The sequence below is a fragment of the Salvia hispanica genome, chromosome 5 (genome assembly GCF_029641045.1).
Source record: "Salvia hispanica isolate PSC_SH4W2 chromosome 5, Shi_PSC_v1, whole genome shotgun sequence".
Lineage (NCBI taxonomy): Eukaryota > Viridiplantae > Streptophyta > Magnoliopsida > Lamiales > Lamiaceae > Salvia > Salvia hispanica.
The window spans coordinates 26,324,318-26,343,847 of record NC_142696.1 but is presented as its reverse complement, the minus strand read 5'-3'; the positions used below and the strand labels follow the sequence as shown (position 1 = coordinate 26,343,847).

At 33.5% G+C, this 19,530-nt stretch overlaps 4 protein-coding genes across 6 annotated transcripts; 1 reads left to right on the top strand and 3 right to left on the bottom strand.

The window, feature by feature from the left end:
* Positions 1 to 464: 464 nt before the first annotated feature.
* On the bottom strand, positions 465 to 1,857 carry LOC125190141 (small ribosomal subunit protein uS5x-like). Its single transcript, XM_048087345.1, has 2 exons — positions 1,154 to 1,857; positions 465 to 750 (listed from the first exon to the last, which is right to left on the bottom strand). The coding sequence occupies exons 1-2, from the start codon at positions 1,811 to 1,813 to the stop codon at positions 595 to 597; spliced, it is 816 nt and encodes a 271-aa protein (XP_047943302.1). The 5' UTR covers positions 1,814 to 1,857; the 3' UTR covers positions 465 to 594.
* Positions 1,858 to 2,908: 1,051 nt separating this feature from the next.
* On the bottom strand, positions 2,909 to 6,419 carry LOC125188679 (UBP1-associated protein 2B-like). 2 transcript variants are annotated; one of them, XM_048085676.2, is made up of 3 exons: positions 6,242 to 6,419; positions 4,180 to 5,732; positions 2,909 to 3,231 (listed from the first exon to the last, which is right to left on the bottom strand). In XM_048085676.2, exon 2 carries the CDS (start codon positions 5,506 to 5,508, stop codon positions 4,195 to 4,197), a length of 1,314 nt encoding a protein of 437 aa, XP_047941633.1. In that variant the 5' UTR covers positions 5,509 to 5,732; positions 6,242 to 6,419; the 3' UTR covers positions 2,909 to 3,231; positions 4,180 to 4,194. The 2 variants fall into 2 exon arrangements, with proteins under 2 accessions (XP_047941633.1, XP_047941635.1); XM_048085678.2 differs by lacking the exon at positions 2,909 to 3,231 and adding an exon at positions 3,493 to 4,058.
* A 4,407-nt stretch (positions 6,420 to 10,826) lies between these two features.
* LOC125190943 (PQ-loop repeat family protein / transmembrane family protein) lies at positions 10,827 to 14,009 on the bottom strand. Of its 2 annotated transcripts, XM_048088368.2 has the most exons (14): positions 13,890 to 14,009; positions 13,648 to 13,819; positions 13,389 to 13,431; positions 13,233 to 13,259; positions 13,059 to 13,151; positions 12,578 to 12,729; positions 12,328 to 12,493; positions 12,116 to 12,241; positions 11,850 to 11,969; positions 11,722 to 11,742; positions 11,540 to 11,598; positions 11,332 to 11,422; positions 11,148 to 11,249; positions 10,827 to 11,066 (listed from the first exon to the last, which is right to left on the bottom strand). In XM_048088368.2, exons 2-13 carry the CDS (start codon positions 13,809 to 13,811, stop codon positions 11,184 to 11,186), a joined length of 1,128 nt encoding a protein of 375 aa, XP_047944325.1. In that variant the 5' UTR covers positions 13,812 to 13,819; positions 13,890 to 14,009; the 3' UTR covers positions 10,827 to 11,066; positions 11,148 to 11,183. The 2 variants fall into 2 exon arrangements, with proteins under 2 accessions (XP_047944325.1, XP_047944324.1); XM_048088367.2 differs by lacking the exon at positions 13,890 to 14,009 and having other exon boundaries at positions 13,648 to 13,872.
* Positions 14,010 to 17,277: 3,268 nt separating this feature from the next.
* Positions 17,278 to 18,129, top strand: LOC125186634 (heavy metal-associated isoprenylated plant protein 45-like). The gene is made up of 2 exons (XM_048083040.2): positions 17,278 to 17,367; positions 17,439 to 18,129. Exons 1-2 carry the CDS (start codon positions 17,317 to 17,319, stop codon positions 17,832 to 17,834), a joined length of 447 nt encoding a protein of 148 aa, XP_047938997.1. The 5' UTR covers positions 17,278 to 17,316; the 3' UTR covers positions 17,835 to 18,129.
* Positions 18,130 to 19,530: the final 1,401 nt, after the last annotated feature.

Below are 19,530 nucleotides of genomic sequence, written 5' to 3'. Positions count from 1 at the left end.
AATTTATTATCCTAACAAGCAAAATCATGAATAATCTATTAAGATTAATAGTCTACCAAACATGACATAACAACAAACTGTGTTCCATAAAATAAGCCATTTGGAACTGACATGTTTTTATTTTAAAATAAGAGTGAAAAAATAGTTGAAACTATGTTATGGATAATGTGCTCATAAATGATAAAATAAAAAATGAGAAAATGATTGCCATAAATGAATTATAAGACTTTTTCTATGCCCTAAAAAAATGACCAATATCAGTGGGGCAAGATAAGTAAGATAACTAGACAGGACCAAATAAGTACAATCACAAAAGCCCATGGCCAAATAAGTACGAGGACTATATAGTAAAGATAAAGAAGGAAGACCTGTGTTCAAAAATACTCTTCTAAACCTTTCATCTTATAGCTAAATCAACCAATAATTCAATCATGCAAAACACTCGACATTCACAAGAGGAACGATTTAGAGTAGAAAAGTCATTTGATTAACAAGAGAAACAAGCATTTTAAGCAGAGTTCAACACAGTTGATTTAACAAACAAACCAAAAAAGACAAAATTTGAAGTAATAGTCTATATAAAAGACTAGAGGATCAAGCATCAACATCGTCAACAACATGGACAATCTTGGCTGTGGGCTTAGCCAACAGGTCGGTATACTCTTGGAATGGGGATTTTGTGAATCTAGTCTCCCTCCAGAAATCTGGAGTTAAGAACCCATAGGTCTTCAACAAACAGTCAAAAGTTGCCTGCAAATAACAATCTTTATCAGTAATATAAGGAGTATACATGAACAAGCATTCAAAATAGTTTTCATTGACCATTTGATCAGCGTAACATAAATATTATCACAAACCATAAATACAATACTAGCATGATTTGATCAAAGCATAAAATAAGCCACAGCAACAGATATGATTTAATAACGCATCAATAAAAATCAAAACACAATGACAAACAATTAGAGTGTCTAAACTTGAGAATTAGCTCAATTTCATCAATCAACCAAAGAAATAACGGTAGAATACAGGGGAAAAAACAACAAAATACATATATATAATAATAATAAAAAAAGATATGTTATACAAACTGGTTTAATTGAGAACACACTTAAATAAAATTGAAATTAGAGAGAATTAGAGGAGAAGAAACCTTGACAAAGTTTCCAAGAGTCTTTGTAGATCCACGGGAGGAAGTAAAGACATCATCAATTCCGGCAAATTGGAGGACCTTCTTGGGCACGCGAGCAGCGACAATACCGGATCCACGGGGAGCAGGCACCATCCGCACAGTGACAGAGCCACACTTGCCGGTGACCTTGCAAGGCACGGTGTGGACCTTTCCGATCTTGTTTCCCCAGTACCCTCTCCTCACTGGAATCACAGACAGCTTCGCCAATATAATTGCGCCGCGGATTGCGGTGGCCACCTCCTTGGAGCACTTTACCCCCAGTCCGACGTGGCCGTTGCTATCTCCGACGACCACGAACGCCTTGAACCTTGTCCTCTGCCCAGCACGCGTCTGCTTCTGGACAGGCATGATTTTCATGACCTCGTCCTTGAGGGATGGCCCCACCAGGAGGTCTATGATTTGGTATTCCTTGATTGGGAGGGAATGCAGGTAGATCTGCTCAAGTGATTTGATCTTTCCGTCCCTCACCAATCGCCCGAGCTTCGTGCACGGCACCCACTTCTCCTCCTCTGCCTCGCGCCGAGGGCGCCGTCCACGTCCACGCCCTCCCCTATCTCCACCGCGGCCGCGACCGCCGAATCCGCGCCCGAACCCGCCCCTGTCTCCGCCTCTGTCGGCCATGAATTTTTAGGTGTAGATTGAGGGAGAAATGTGAATTTGGGTGTGCTCAAACCCTAGCACACTATATAAAACCTATATCTAATGGGCTTAGGGTTTACTCCTTTGGCCCATCCTCACTGTTATCTCTAATTGGACCTCGTTTTGTTATGGTCCAGCGTGACAAATAACATCTTTCATCAAATCTTAAATACATATTGGAAATTTTGTTTTAGTTTTATAATTTTCCACTTAGATACTCTCTCCATCTCAACTAAATTTAGTTATTTCATTTTTTTATAAAAAACAAAATATCCAATCACTTTTCCTTTACTTTATTCTCTTTATATTTCTTACTACTTTATTTTTTTCATTTTTCAACACAATTTCTTAATATCCGTATCTAAAAATTTTAATTCAACTTAGTTGGAACTCAAAGATTTGAGTAGATGACTTACATTCATTTTACCACTTTGCATGTAAATTAAATTTATTTAATGCATTTTTTAAATTCTTAAAAGATTTCTCCTATCCCTACTGAAATGGACTCATATTCCTTTCTCTATTATCTCAGCGTACCTTTTTTTTTTATTACAAAAATACTTCATTCATCAATGAAAAATAATCTCATTTTATTATTTTGGATATCCTTAAAAAATAGTTTCATTCCAAAAATAAAAATTTTCTCTCTCTACGACTTTTAATTGACTTTAGTCAATCTCTTAACTTATAAAAGTAACTAATTAAATAACAATTTTTGTATCAATTGTCCATACAATTAAAATTTTGATGAAATTTAAAATTTACTCATATATTTGGGCCAATTAAAATATAATGACAAAAAGTATGAAAGCAACAACAAATTTCATCAAAATTTTAGAAGAATGGATAAATTAAAAATTTATAAATATTGCGATTTAGTTACCTACTTGCGTTAACTACAAATCAACTAAAAATTACTTATAATTTAAACGACAGTTTTCCCTTTTATTTTCTCCCCGTAACTTAAGAGTACATTTTTTTTAGATCTCGTGCTCAAACAAAATACATTTCTTTTAATGGGACAAAGAAAGTATAATACAAAATTACAAATGGTAACATCAACAATAAGACGAGGAGTTGGGCATATATTGCGGGTTTTCCATCAAAATATTGAAACTGAACTTTCAACAATACAAGTAGTCATCCTTTTCATTGAAAAAACTCATTAATAGAATAGAAGTATTAACAGAAATCCCTGCCTATAAGAAAATTATAAGGAAAAGAAATAAAATCAATCAATCTTCTAAAAGAAAGTTAATAGCAAGCCAGCATGAGCAAACAAAGAACAGAAGGTGTGTTAATGTCTGTAACGGTGATAGCAAGGGCGATTTATTGAAAAATTGACACTTGGAAAAGCTATATAAATCAGAAATGCAGCTTTGTTGAGAAGCAACATGAACCTGTGGGAAAGAATTACAGTCAATAATACAAACACTTGATAAAGAGAATAATAAGCACCTCAAGTTAATCAAACACCAACAGACAAGACAAGTAATAATCTTTCATTTCACTTCATGAATAACTCAAAGTGTGTCTTCGTAACCATAGACGGCCAAATGAGCATGAACATACGCACGGTGATTTGTTTGAGAACCTAAAACTATAGCAAAGTGAATGTAGGGATAAATCTAACAAAAAACAAAAAACCTGGTACTACAAAATTGACGATGCGACTGAAATGGTGAATATTAGTTTTAGGTTTTCGTTTCAGCACCATAGTACCATACATACACTGCTAAGAACTAAGAAGACTATTACATGCATGTTACCCTATTCACAAGTCTTCGTTTGCTATCACTCCCAAGCGAGAATTGTACTGTAAAATTTTTAGGATTGTAATTTTAGACCCCCACATGAATCGCCAATTTGTACCAGTTCACTCAGTCCAATGTCCTTTTAATGACAAAATCAAATAATCCGTATAAGTTTTTGAAGCCACCATTCTTTTGGGATTTAAAGGTATAATATTCTTTAGGAAAATCTTGCTCAAACCATGTTTTGTAACGGAAGAAATAGAAAGCCATTTAGTCAGTTCCAGAAAACATGCTAAATGCCTAAGATGCTATGAAACAATACACAGCTTGTTCACAGAAATTGGCAAGGCGTCTAAAAGTGACATAAATAACTATCACAATAGGGGGCTTTTCAAAGCTTGAAACTGATGCAGAGCATGCCACACCAACAGCCCATACATTTTATGACTAATATGGCAATTTATACCAAGTACCTACACAAGAGTGCCATAAGCATTAAATAAGCAGATCAAGCAAAAACCGAGCACATAAACAGAGCAAGTAGCAACACTTAAGCTATAAACGAATTGACATGTAATATTTCACATATCTTACCTAACGGTTGAAATACTATGGAAACGTTGTTGATGCTGATCCACCACTTGTAGGAACCTTTGTTACTGCGGTAGCTGTGGTTGTTGTTCCCATTGTGCCTATAGATGATAACCCTGTCTGCGAATTCTGGTACATTCCTAATCCATTGTAAGCTTCTTGCGCCCCGTAGCGGCCCATCACTGTAGGACTTATGCTATTGATCCCATAGTTACCACTCAATGATGCACCAAATATTGAAGCAGCTAAACCTGCTTGATCATACCCTGCTGCTAATAAAGCATTCCCTGCCAATCCAATCCCTGGATTCTGCGCCATCAAAAACCCGCCCGCATTCAAATTTGCTCCCAACATACCTGTGTTCATCCCCAAATTACTGTAGTTAACATCAGTAGCCGCAGGGTTCACACTACTGTTACTAGTCTGCCCAGACGAATTGTTGGCAAAATTCTCAACAAATTTCTTGCAATGCAATTGACAATTCTCAACCACCTTAATTGGCTCCTCCATCGCTTTCTTGTAACCTTCCGTTGACTTGTAAGTTATAATGGCGAATCCTTTGAACTTATTTGTAACAGGATCCACCCCTAATGGTCCTTCCTCGATCTCTCCAAACCTCCCAAAAAACGCTTTGAGCTTCTCGAAGCTTACATGGGGCGCTACATTTGCCACATACATTTTCCTATTATTTCCTCCCTCGGCTACCACTGTTCCAGAAGAGGCACCAATCGCTGCCAGCTGGCACGTGACGGTCCTGTTCCCGATCCTCTTCTGGGGAACTTTGAGAGCCTTCTTTGCTGCGGCTCGCGTCTTGAACATCACGAAGGCGTATCCTTTAGCACGCCCAGTGTTCTTATCGGTGATTAACTTGCTCTCTTCGATTTCACCAAAGGACTTGAATGCCTGGACGAGCTGTTCGGCGGTGGCATCCCAACCGAGCCCAAAAACAAATATTTTGCGGTGGGCGGGGTCAGAATCTGCCTTCTGCACAATTTTAGGGAGGAGTTTAGGGTCCTTCACTGCCGCTTCTTTGAGAAGGTCTATGATTTGGGATTTTCCAAAAGGTTCCAATAATTCCCGGAGAGCTTCTTGCTTTGATGCCTCATCCTCTCCTTCTTCTTCTTCTTCAGCTGAAGAAGATTCTTCTTCTTCTCCATCCTCGGATTCTGATTCCAACTCCTCTTCTGATGAGGAAGACTCTCCGATTTCTTCCTCATTAGAGGACTCTTCTTCTTCTTCTTCTTTTTCTAAGACTTTTGCTTCTTCACGAACTACTGCCTGTTTATGTTCATTCGTATGCAGAGACGATGGAGTTTTTCGTTTCTTCGCCATTGGAGCAACTTCCAGATCCTTAATTTATATCTATCTATACAAGACTGCCACTTTTCTACCCAAATTTTCACTCAATAACGTAATGGCATGTATCACATAGGTGAATGAGTTTGCAGCTGTTTTTCTCTCCAGAATTCTAAAAACATTCACACAACTGCTTCTCAAATTCTGAAAAAAAGCTCATAAATTTCCATCTGCACTGCTGCTTTTTGAAACCCATCAAACTGAATAAAACAAATTAAAAACAATTTAAACTAGAAAGTAATCGATGCAGACTCTAAGACGATAGAACAGTTTACATGAACAACATCATCAGCTCAATCATCAAATTACCTGATCCATGGAAGGAATGAGACTGAGAGAATGATTTTTAGAGCTCATGAAACTAACTACCCAAATTAATTTTTAGAAATCATGAAACAAAATCCCCAAATTAAAACGTACTCACTAAACAATCGGTGCGGATACAGAATCTAACGTATTTATTTCACTCATGCAGCAAAACCCCTAACTTAATACCAAAATTTTCGGTTTATCCCAATTCCATTTCAACATTGAATTTTTATTTTACAGTTCGTGATTAATTCCGGTAATTTCATAACCAAGTTGAAAAGACAAAAAGATTTCTTCAAGTCCTTCAAGAAGAGGACTTACTATACTTGTAGTTCCTAGAATTTAGCAACCGATATAAAATCTATGAAATGAATTAACCATAAGAAGGTGATATTGTTACCTAAGTTTGCATGGACCGAAACTGGAAAAGCTTGTATCTTCAAGATTGAAACTCTAAATATGGAGGCTGAGGAAGAAGGTAGGGGAGAGTGAACAGATAGACAACGGCGCGGTGTTGGCGGCGGCAGAGAGGGGCAACGCAGGCGGTGGTGAGAGACCGAGACGTGTGAAAGTTTGGGGAAGAAATTATAGGTTTATGTTTTTATTTTATTTCTCATTTATCCACTCAAGTTGCGTTCATGACTAAGTATCATTAGACTATCCATTTACGATTAAGTTGTAGAATTATTTTAGTTGAAGGGAGGAGGCTATAACTAATTATCATGAGACAATCCATCTGAAATTAAGTTGTAGAGTTTAATCTTATGAACCAAACATGATACATCTTTAATCATGAGATTTAATCTTGGCAACTGAACACTCCCTTACTATTTGTTGTTCAATATGGAAGATTATAAACAGTGATCGAATATATAATGCATATATTCATAGAATTGAATTTTAATTTATTTATTTTTCTGGATAATTATATAATAATTAGTTATAATTATAACGTTTAACTAGAATAATCTCACATCTTAACACTATCACCAATCATTCATATCAAACTCAAATATATTTTTGAATATATGTCACACCAAAAAATAGTTTTACTTCAACTATTTACATTAAATTCAAATATGACACAATTTCTAACTTCTGAGTATATATCTCATAAATTTTTGCAATAACACAATGTTTAGTATTGGTCTATATAAAATGAAAAAGTAAGTTTGAGTTGAGTATATGATTTAGGAAGTTTTCTATATTAAAACTCATTTTTGATGTATGATGAAGATGGTCTAATCCTAGATGTATTATTATATAATAATTAGTTATAAAAACCGTACGAACACCAAACAATATCTTTATTTCATTGGTTTCCTTTATCTTTAATCCCAACAAAATAAAAACTTATTGAAGGCCATAAATGTCACTCACTATTTCCCCTACTCTACCACAAGTGATTGTCACATAATTTAAGAAAACAATAAAGAGAAATTAAAGTGAGAAATGTAGAATAAAATAAAAAAAAAGAAGAAAATATGTTGTTATTTTGCTAAAAAAAAGAAAATCAATTATTCGCATTGAGACGAGACAATTCAAAATAAAAAATTGATCACTTACAATGGAACAAAGAGACTATGATTTATGATCAATTGATATATACTCCATTTTCTTAAATTTTAATTATTTCTCGTATCTGAATTTCTCCTTTAAAGTCAACTAGAATCACTAAATTAATGAATCCCAACAAGAATTAATATTGGACGCGCGCGAAAGATTTCATTTGTTTTGTTCATTTCATTTATAAACAAATTCTTTTTACAAGATGGTAATTTAGAAGTTTATCATAATCAAAATTTAAGTAAAACATATCCAAGTGAGAATAAGAACCCTATATTATTCATCATTAAATTAGGATAAAATGAAAAAGACAAATACAGATCAAATAATATAAACTTCAATAATAACATAAAATTGTTTAACCTAATTTTTTTGCCATTTGATTCTTGTGTTAATTTTATAATTTGGTTTGTGTCTCTCCTAGTAAAGCTCATCTGCATTTTTGTATTTTGCATTGTTAAAATAACCATACAAAATAGCGGGTTTATTTACCCACAAGAAAATTCAACCAGGTTAGAAAGAGAGATGCACTACTATACACTTTTGTGTATATAATGTGCCCATCTTGCATTCCAAAATCACGCTCCTTCCCTTTTCCCCTATTCTCATGATTCTACCATTTTCGTTAATTTGAGATTCGAAAAATTTTCATTCTTGAGGGAGATTAATAGAAGGCATGGCTACGGTTTAATCGAATGTTGACTATAACATGTTTTCAATATCCTCGTTTATTAATTAAATGTTGCATTCTCTCCTAGAAATGACACCTCATTTCTCTGAAAATCTATGCTTCAATGATTCTCCAGCGCGACAGTCGTCGAGAAAAGAAGCTCCAACTAGTCTATCATTTTTTAAGAATTTCGGATGATTTTCCTCCGGACTCCGTTTGGAAGCATGAAATTTGGGGTGTTGTTGGAATTAGAACTTTTAATTCCATATCCAATAGAATTAGAATTAAACTCTCTCGATTCCACAATTTTGAATTTCATATTAAGTAGGAGTAGATAACTGGAGTTCCAAATGGTTATAAAATTAGATATCTTCAATATATATTCATAAACAACATGCAATACGCGTAGACACACTTGTACTCAGTTATTAGTGCTAATATAATATGCATCACGTCAATGTATCCATAACACACAATGTACAAGCACACACGCACTCATAGTCAGTTGTTATTGCTAATATAATAATATGCATCACGTCAATAATTTTTGTTACAAAATTTTCTTGTTCTGATTAGTTTCAAGAATTCAAAATGAGAAGGAAAGAAAACAATTTGAAAACTGAAAAGAATCAAAAACTGGAAATGATGATTGGGCTTTCGTTAATGTGGTACAAATTGTTGATCTACCGTTAATTAGAGATGTCAATTGGACTAGCATTACTCATATTATAGGATAAATCAATTGGACTAGAAGATGGTATGACTTGTGTGATGTTAATATAGGATAAATTTCTTTCCTAATCAAGTCTTAGTCGAGTAATTTGTTTAATCGGGTATACTCGATCGAATAACGGGTACACCTGATTTTTAGCTACTTTTAGTTTTAATACCCACACCTGAACCTACTTTTGCGAGTAGCGGATAGGGGTGGGAATACGGATATCGGGTATTGGGTTTACCCGTACCCAACCCGATACCCGCCGGGTATTGGATACCCAATATCCAATTTTATGGGATTGGGTATGGGATTGGATATTGAAATTTAAGATAAATCGGGTATTGGGTAACCCGAATGGGTATTGGGTATTACCCGAATATCCAATTTATTATTTAAATTTTTTTTAAAATTAGGTTTAGCCATTTTGAGCTTCAAGAGTTGGGCTAATTTATTTATTAATTCCAACTTACTGAGTTAACTTTCTCTAAATTTATATAAATAAGTCAATCTCTCTTACTCTAGGTCACGGTTTCTCCAAACTCTCACCTCGCATTCATCCTTTGGAATAATTATTTTGACTTTTGAATTATATTATTTGTTGCTTCTACAGTTTAATTAAATGTGTAACTTTTATTATTTTTACTTACATATTGCATAACCAATTCTCATAAATATAATCGTATACTTTAAAATAAAAGTGACCATTTTTTTTAGTTTTATAAATGCAACATTAAAAATATTAGTCAATTTAAATATTTTTGTATTTATATTAATATATAAAATTTGATTTTTTTTATTAGTTATTAACGCATGTAAAGAGTCGGGTATTTGGGTACCCGATACGGATACCCGAGGCGGGTATTGGAATACCTGAAAATATATCGGGTCGGGTTTTGGATAGACATTTAGATTATTTTCGGGTTTGGGTACCCGGTTTCGGGTCGGGTATCCACGGATACCCGTATTCCTACCCCAAGTAGCGGATATCTAATACACGGTGGGTATCGGGTCGGATCAGAAATTACCCATTACCCGTTACCCGTTTTGACAGACCTATAGAAAGGAATATGAATCACTTAACAGAGGACAGAAAGAGTGCGTTTATATTGAATCATAATTTTCAGCATGGAAAAATATTGTCATCAGTTATGAAGATACAACATGTTTAGGATCAAGTGGCTACTGTCAAAATAATTGGTACTCCCTTCGTCTCAGCTTAAGTAAGACGTTTTCCTTTTTGGTACGTCTAAAATGAGACAGTTTCATTTTTTGGTACTCTCTCCGTCCGCCATTAGGAGTCCCGGGCACTTTTGTGCACTCATTTTATAAAAATGATAATAAATAGTTAAAGTGGAGAAAATACTAGTAAAGTAAGAGAGAGAATAATGTTAAGAAGACTCTTCTCATCATTATTCTCTCTCTTACTTTACCATTTCTTCATTTTAACTATTTTTTATAAAACGAGTGTGCAAAAATGACTGGGACTCATAATTAATACTCCCTCCGTCCCCGATTAATAGTCACACTTTTCCATTTCGATTCGTCCCCAATTAAGAGTCACACTTCATTTTTACCATAAATAGTAAGTAGGTCTCACATTCCACTAACTCAATTCACTCACATTATTATAAAACCAATATAAAAAAATGGGTCCACATTCCACCAACTTTTCTTTATATTTCTTAAAACTCGTGCCCGGTCAAAATGTGACTACTAATCGGGAACGGAGGGAGTAATTAATTCCCTCTTCTCTCCTACTTTATCATCTTATCTCTCTAACTTTATCCTCTCTTTTTTTTCTTATTTTATTCTCAATCTTACTTTATTTTCTCTTTTCTTTTCTTACTGTATTCTCTCTTCTTTTTTTTATTATTAATAATTTAATTAACTAAATATCAAAATAGAAATATCTCAATTAGATCGTGACAGTTAGCTGAATCACATGAAATTTTTTCCCAACTCAAGATTAGAAATGGAACAAGCTAAAGAAATTGGTGCAAACTATAAAACTGTTAATCAAGAAACCCCAAATCAGGGAAAAAAAACCCATTGTCTATAAATCACAAAATTTACAAGATAACTTGTCACAAAATTTGAAGCACAGTTGGCAAATGGGCATAAATTGTAGTGATAGACTAGTTCTAGGCGTTCAAATCGTTTAACATAACAAAGAAAAAGAATATGGTAGTGCTGCTGAGTTACAATGGTAAGGAGATCGATCTAATGCAGTCAGAGAAGCGTTTGTCTCCACAATTGTTGAGTCTCCAGTTCCTGCAAAATTGATCCAAGCTTAGGAACAGTTATGAAGCAAATTATACTATATTTTACTCTTCAATAACTAAAATTGATTACCTGAGGCGCTGTTTATTCATGATCTTTAGAGGTCATTCATGAGACATACTTCTCAACTTCATTCCTCCGTCGATAACGGAAGTAGGCAAACTGAATGAGTATCTGAACAGCTCCATTAAGGATAACCACGTAACAACATTAATCTAGGTTTTCTATCAATCATTTCCAACCAAGTAAAGGATACAAAAGCATCAAGAATCACGCATCCTCCAGCGTCCACCAGCCAAGGAAGATTAGGTTTTACTTTTAACCAGTTTAAGCTGTTAACCAGGATGCTGAAAAGAAGACAGATAATAGAGATTAATATGAGAACCAGTTTTGCACAAGTACTGTTAGGTTCCAAGGTATAATACTTAGTAATTATAGTATGGACATATAGCTAAACTGTTTACCTTGCCACATATGTGGTATTGCCAATAACAGCAAAGACAAACATCAATGGGTTAAGCCCCTGATACAACACATTGGTAAAATATTTCAGAATTAACTGATCAATTATTAGATACAGAGTCTAAGGTCACAATTTTTATGATAGTCTTTTGCTTGATAGCAAAAATAAGAGCACAAATGTTACCTCTGTATGCCCCCTTTTAATCTGCAAAAGAAAAAAAATAAAATGAATACCTTGAGATAACAATCTGCACTGACTCTGCTTATGTGACTAGAAACACTGATAATAAAAGTGCAGATTCAACAAATTACATTTAGGTAAATCTGAGGTAGACGTCCACCCATGTAGATAGCTGCCATTCCCCAACCAAGGACGGACCCTATCCCACTGAAACCTGCAGCCAAATTATTGTGTGCTGAACTTCCCATAGCCTGCAAATTCAATTACTACAGAATATAAAGCAAAGTCCTAGGCTATAAATGGCTTGTCTTGCTCATCAAATACTTGTCTTTACAAAGAAACTTTAAGGATCACAAACCATTAAAGAATAAGATGTACGAAAGTTCATAAAAAGTACCTCCAAAAGTTTTCTTCCAACTTGCAACACAATGCCCCCTGTTGGATTTTTGATAACTGAATTGTTTACAAGTCTTTCTGATCGTAGGTGGTTGTGACTGCCCACTAAGAATGTCATCAAGGAAACCTGCAGTAAAGCAAAGAGAAAAACCAGGTCAAAGGAAAGCATTAAATTGGTAATCCAACATTTCATGGATGCCGTAAGAAGCTCACCACACACAGCATGGTTTTGATTTTTGGAGTACCAGATTTTGGTGACCTGCCTTCACCTAACAATGGTTCTCTGAACCAACGTTGCTCGATGTCCAAAAGAGGACTTCTCGGACCGAGGAAGGACCCTGCAGGAGGTGTACGACTTACTGAAAGTGATCTTGCTGACCTGAAATCCCATTGACATAGTCAGAGATCTAGAAGAAACCAAATGTTATTAAATGTTAATTCTTCAAAAAGAGGGATTGCTGACATGAAATATAGCTCATCATAGCTACTGGGTGAGCTGGATACGGCATGAATAGTTGAACTTGGAGGAACTCCCCATCTCTGTACGAAACTGCCATTTTCATTATCAGAATCATTATTGTGCTCTCTTCTCTCTGCAGCTTCAGTTTGCACAGCCTGGTGATACATATTGCCAGAATATAACTATCAGACTTTGACACATAAAGTATCCATTAACGGATCCAGAAGTAGGGTTTGGGATGACTGATCCATTATGTATGTGAAAATGTCGAAGAAGAGAGAATATAGTAATTTAAAAGTGGGATATTTGTAAATTCTCATTGCATGCCGTCACTTTCCTTAAATCTATCGATCTCAGTTGAGTTACAAGTTTCATATAGCATATCATCTGCAGTATGGGGTATGGCTTCCTAGGAACTGCAGTTTTACATGAAATGAAATGGAAAGGAAAGAGCATTTATATATCTGTTCTTGCAAGGACAAACCTCCTGCCTCCTGTTGTTGGACTTGAGTCGTGGATAAATGTGGACATAATAAACCGCTTGTAATGTAAGAATAATAGTAGTTACTGCATATAACTGCAATCAATCACAAGAATGCTGTTTATCCAATCTGATCAGAGTGCATTAAAAAAATGATGCCTGAAGAAAAAATCATACCACTGCTGTATAATATTGAGTTGGAAGCTGCACATGAAAAGCATTAGTTAAACATTCTACCACAACATATTTGAGATAGAGGCAAAGTAACAGATTGCTAGAAGATTAACCATTTAAAAGTAGGATACATATAGCTAGAGCAAAGCAAAAACTTACAGTCTCTGGTTCTAGTATGCAGCCAAAAAGGTTGAAAGAATCTCTGCCAAAGCAATTATAAAGTAAATGATAAGCAAATACTAGATATGATAATCAATCATGAATATATAAAGACTGAAACTTGAAACAGGAATCAACAATATTGTAGGAATATCAGTCGGTTCATCAAAAATTACATAACAGCATAAACCAATCCCACAATCTCATATAAAAAAACAAAAAAAGAATGAAATAGAAGTATTAGAGAGTAGTATAATACCCCACAATCCATGTGATGAGAAAGAGAATGGAGAGGCCCTCAGCTGATTTGTTCCTGTAATTGGTGATGATCTGAGGTATCTCAGCCACACACCAGCTGACCACACTAACGAAGCCCAGCGTCACGGAGAACAAGTGGTGAGTGCTGCAGAGGAACGACCCCATTCCTATATCTACATTTGCTTGCATTATTAGTCTCTCATAAAATCCCCAAAAATTAAAAAAAAAAAAAAAGATGCATACGTGAAAATTCAAATTCAAATTGATATAATCGATCTGTGTATTGATAGCACGGCGGCGATGAATGATGATATATATTAGGTTTTGATTGTGAAAGGACTTGAAGATTCACAACGTGAATCCTCATGGGATTCGGCAAGGTGGCATATCTACACTGCCACTGAACCACTTTTCCAGTTTTTCCTTTTCTACCCGCTACTTTCTTTATTTCTCTTTTAAGCCCCTCTCACGACACAAATTCAATATTCCAATAGATTCCAGATATTCGGCATCATTTAAACACACTTTACTATTCATCATTCCAAAAGAATCAACTTATCCGTACTAATTTTTTTTGTTGAATTTTGTGTTTGTTTTCGTTTTAGATATACGAGTATTTTATTATAATTCAAATTTCAATCAATTCACCCTTTCCATCTATTTATTCAAATACTATCCAAACTAGGAGTAGTTTATAAAAGGATAATGATTCCTAAAATCACAAATTATCCTTAAAATCAAAACTTGAGACAGATTTAGTATTTCTCTTTCCATTCAGTCGCATAAGTTCAATTTATTGTTTTTTTATGTTTGATTGGTTTGATTACATGCAAATTGCAATATGAGTAGAGATTTGATATGCTAGATAACTAATTTTGTGCAACGCTTTTCCTCGATGTAAGCACTTCTTTTTATTTATTTATATATTATCAACTCTCTTGCATGTATCCTTTATTTGTTTTTTCAACTGAGAAATCATCTTCATAATCTCTCTCCGCCATTCTTATAAAATTGAAGCTCCACATTAAAATTATATCCTTCTTTGTTCACTGCAAAATTAATAAGAATTTTGGCTAGAAAGAATCTAAAAATCAAGTACACATAATTATATCGGCTTAAAAATCAACTACTCAGTTGAAAGTATAACTCAGATAGTTAATGCTAACTGAACATAAGACTAAATCATTAATAAATAAAGTATTAGTTATAGTCAGTGGATGACTTAAAAATTTCTATCCTTTGCTTTATTTTTGGTTAGTAGTTCTCATCTCAATTTTTCAGAACGAAAAGGGAATTTGTATATTTAAAATTTTGAAATAAAGTTACATTAATAACTACTTAATTCCTATTTAATAGCCTCTAATTGGAATTTGAATCAAAGCAGACACTAATTAATGGATTTCTTTTTAAATGCCCAATCGAATCGAGTAATGTTATTTTATTATATAGTCTGAATCTATCATATTATTTTTAATGAAATATGTTCCATGAAAGTAACTCTCGTGTACAATAGCATGACTATGCACAATATCATTTTTTGACAGTATTTTTTCCTAAATTTTTGTACTACAATGAAATTAAATTATAGAATTAAGAAATTTAATTCTAACTCAAAATATATAATTTTAAAGCTTAATTATGGTACAATGATATATTAACAAATCCGAATAAAAAAAATCGTTCATAATGAAAATGATAAACTAAAACAATAGAAAATAAAAATAATATTCACAACTTCTCATATGTGATAAATGAGTTTTACTATAAATTTACACCTACTAAAATAAAGAATCTGTTTTAGATTCACGGGGATCGGGGGGAATGTAATCAATCTCATAAGATTTAATTGATGAACTTTGTCTTGAGTTAGAAGTTGGTTATTCGAATTGATATTTTATTTTATTGAGAAATTATGAATTAATTTAGAACTTCGATTGTTATAAAATTAAACGAAATATTTGAGAATTTAAAATAATTTAAAGTGAACAATTCAACTGATTTCAGGCTTAATTAAACTTTGGATTGTAATTGAATGAGTAAAATCTTATGTGCAATTGACCAACAACTACAAGGATATAAAAGTCAAAGTAATTACAGCTGAACCGAAAATTACAAATAGACCGGGTTTTTTCTGCTAACCAGTTTTATGGAACTCAAAATAAAACAAATACACATGAAATTCACTCTTTATTTCGGTTTGTTATAACTTTTTAACTACTACAAGGATATAAAAGTCAAAGTTAGTTTTTTTTTCTGTTTGTTTTTGACTTTTTCTTTTTCTTTATGAGGAGGAAGGCTTCAGATGAAGCTGCAGTTGCTTTCATATTTGTGCGTAGTATAAATTCTGTTGTGGTGTTATTGTATGTAGGATCATCATTGTTGTTATCAGTAGGGAAGGACGACACAAATTATTTTGGCATATGCCACAACTTGATCATCATCCAATAATCACATAAGAATGTTTCAATTTCAAGTTACACCCCCGGAGTTCCGTTTTTCCATTTTGGTTCATCTACGAAAAGGAGTTCTAGTTTATTTTTACTATAAATGGTAATAGAGTCTCATATTCTACTACTCAGGCCACTCACATTTCATTTAAAACTAATATTACAAGTGAGACTTATATTCCACTAACTTTTTTCCCGTCACTTTTCTTAATATTTTAAAATCTGGACAGTCAAAAAATGGGACTCGTATTGGTGGACTAAGAGAGTACATTTCAATTCCAACACAAAATCGGTGGAAATATCTTTTCGCATCTATTTACCTAAAACATCTATGACTAAGATTGTGACAATTGTAGTCTACCCTATCTCAGCATGGTGACATTAAACAAAATAAATATGCCATGCTACTACTAGTATGACTAGATGTTACACCACCAGTATATATACTTCAAAACTTATCCTCCAATTCTTTATTGAAAGTATATATTCCCGTGAGTGTCAAACATATTGCATGAAAAATGTTAATAAACTAAAAATAAATTAATAATAACCTTTCGTTTTTTGTTTATGCATTCTGCATTTAAAATTAGTTCTACATTACATCAACCAAATCTACACATACGCTGCCATTTATCCAATAGAAGGGACATGCATATAAATATATAATACTACCTCTGTCCCGTAAAAATATACTATGTACTTTTCATTTTCGTTCGTCTGCTATAACTATGGGCATTTCCATTTATGCAAAGTTGTTTCTAACTCATTACTACTAATATTCATGAATTTATTTACAATTTATACCACGATGACACATCATTAGAAATCATTAAACACTAATAATAATGTGTGTCCCACTATCCACTAGCACTACTTTAATTACTATTCACCTCGTCTCTCTTACTTGACCAATTGTGCATTAATTTTCATGTCATTTCAATTGCCCATATTTTTTTGGGACGAAGGGAGTACTAATTAACAGTAAGGACATAGGTAGGAATACATACATAAGCAAATGGTATACTTGTTGGATTCCATGCCAAGTTGTTTTATATATTTGCAGCAGCTGATTGAGATGTATAATTCCCACTTAACACGTTTCGAAGGAATCAAAATCCGATGGAACAACTATTCTGATTCTTTGGATTTGCATTCCCTCTTTATCAAGTGTACAAATATATGAGACAACGTAACCTCATATATTTTAATTTTGTGAGAGAAAAATGTTAGGTGGGTGTTTCAAGCTGCATGCGCCTGTATCAGATGCTATGTCCGTGAGTATCAATAATCAATTCATACATCCATATTTATATTTTTTTGAAAATATGAATGAATGAATGTATAGGTGGTTGAGCTTCGGGTTCACATGGACTGCGAAGGATGCGAAAAAAGGATAAGAAAGGCAATCTCCAAGCTGCATGGTGTGGATAGCATGGATATAGACATGGAGAAGCAGAAAGTGACAGTGAGAGGATATGTAGAGAAAAGGAAGGTATTGAAAGTGGTGAGGAGAGTTGGGAGAAAAGCTGAGTTTTGGGCATTTCCTTATGACTCTGAATATCACCCCTACGCCGCTACCTATTTCGATGAATCCAACTTCACCTCTTCCTATAACTACTTCATGCATGGCTACAACGAGCCCACGCATGGCTACTTCCCTCAACTTCCCTACTCCACCATTGATGATCATATTACATACCGTTTTAGCGACGACAACGTCCATGCCTGTTCCATTATGTGACACTCTATCAATACTACGCGTCTAATTCACTTTCATTAATAGGAGTACATTTTTTTGTGAAGTTTTATGCATATATAATGATTTTAATCAAAGAACCAGGGAAAGCTTTATTTTTTGGAGTTTATTACTACATGGTATTAGATATAAGAGCAGTGATTCCATCACTGCTGTTTAATAGGAGTACATATGTATGTTAATTACATTTAACTCTTGCATGATTGCATCGCTTAGAAAGTTGCATTGATGTAACCAATAATACTATTTTCAAACATATAGGAGATAAAAATTTACTCTATCCGTTTGCCATTACCTGTCACTAGTTTTCTGTTTTGTCTCTACGCCAACACTTGTCACACCTAATTTGGTAATATACTTTACATTCCACTACCTTTATGTGATCACTCACTTTGTTATTATAAAATTAATATATAAAAATATGACGCACATATATTTTATTAATTTTTTCCTTCCATTTTGTCTTATATTTCTTAAAATTTGTGTCTCGTCCACTTGTGACATATTGCGAATGAAGGAAGTATTAAAATTCTTTTTTCTATCATTTTTCCATGAATTAAATTTCCAACTACATTTACATCTCATTGAGAAACGAGCTCATTCTTTTAATAATTGTAGTTTATGACGAGCCATTCACTAAAATGACCCACTCTTTCAAAAATATACAAAATGGCCTTGGGTTAAAATTGTTCGATTTAAAAAAAAAAAAAAAAAATTATCCCAAACATGTAAGAAAATGGTGAACAGTACCAAACATATATGATATGAGGGCATAAAATTAAATCGTGTTCCATGGAACCCAACCAACATAAAGCGCAATTTTGTCAAAACATGATATATTCGAAGATTCGCATTTCCAGATGAGTGATGACCATTCTAACTTTAGTGGAATCAATAACCACCACTCAAGCTTGCTTTGGGTCCAATTAGCTCATAGAGATTTTTTTTCTCTAAAGTTATGACTATATTTACAAGTTTCATGAAAGTTAATTGCATTTTAGTACATTCATATACTCTTTTCGTCACTTAAAAAATAAAAACTATTTTCATTTTAACTAGACCCTTAAAATTATAAATATATTTAGAAAACATAATTCTCATTAAAATTTCTCTTTGATGAGATGGATAGTATTCGCCGCTAATAACAATAATTCAATCATTATTTTCTATCCCTCTCTTACTTTATTATTTGTGCATTCTAATCCGAGCTCCTTCGAAAATTTTTATATTTAAGGGAGACGTGGAATGGGTTTTGCGAACATTTTGACTTTTATCATTTTTAAAAATTTAGGCTATGCTTAATAACTTAAAGTTCAAACTATAAATTACAATTAATCTTTTTTGTTTAACATTTAAGAACATCTTTAATTTTTTTTAGACACTAAAACTACAATATAATTCAACTATAAAAATAGATAACCTATTTGTAATTAAAATACTTACTGATTCTAGTAAATCATTATTCCTATTTATAGTTCATTGAAAATAGCAAAATTTTGGAAAAGTTGATGATTTTAGGACCAAAATTCCTTTAAAATAATAAAAAAGTGTTCTAAAGAGACAAAAAAAAATTCAGCTATTTTACTAATTATTAAATAAATAGTTTTAAAAGATATACAATAATAAACAAACTAGGATATCACACAATCCCTAGCCTAGCCAGCAAGCACAAAAAGCAGCT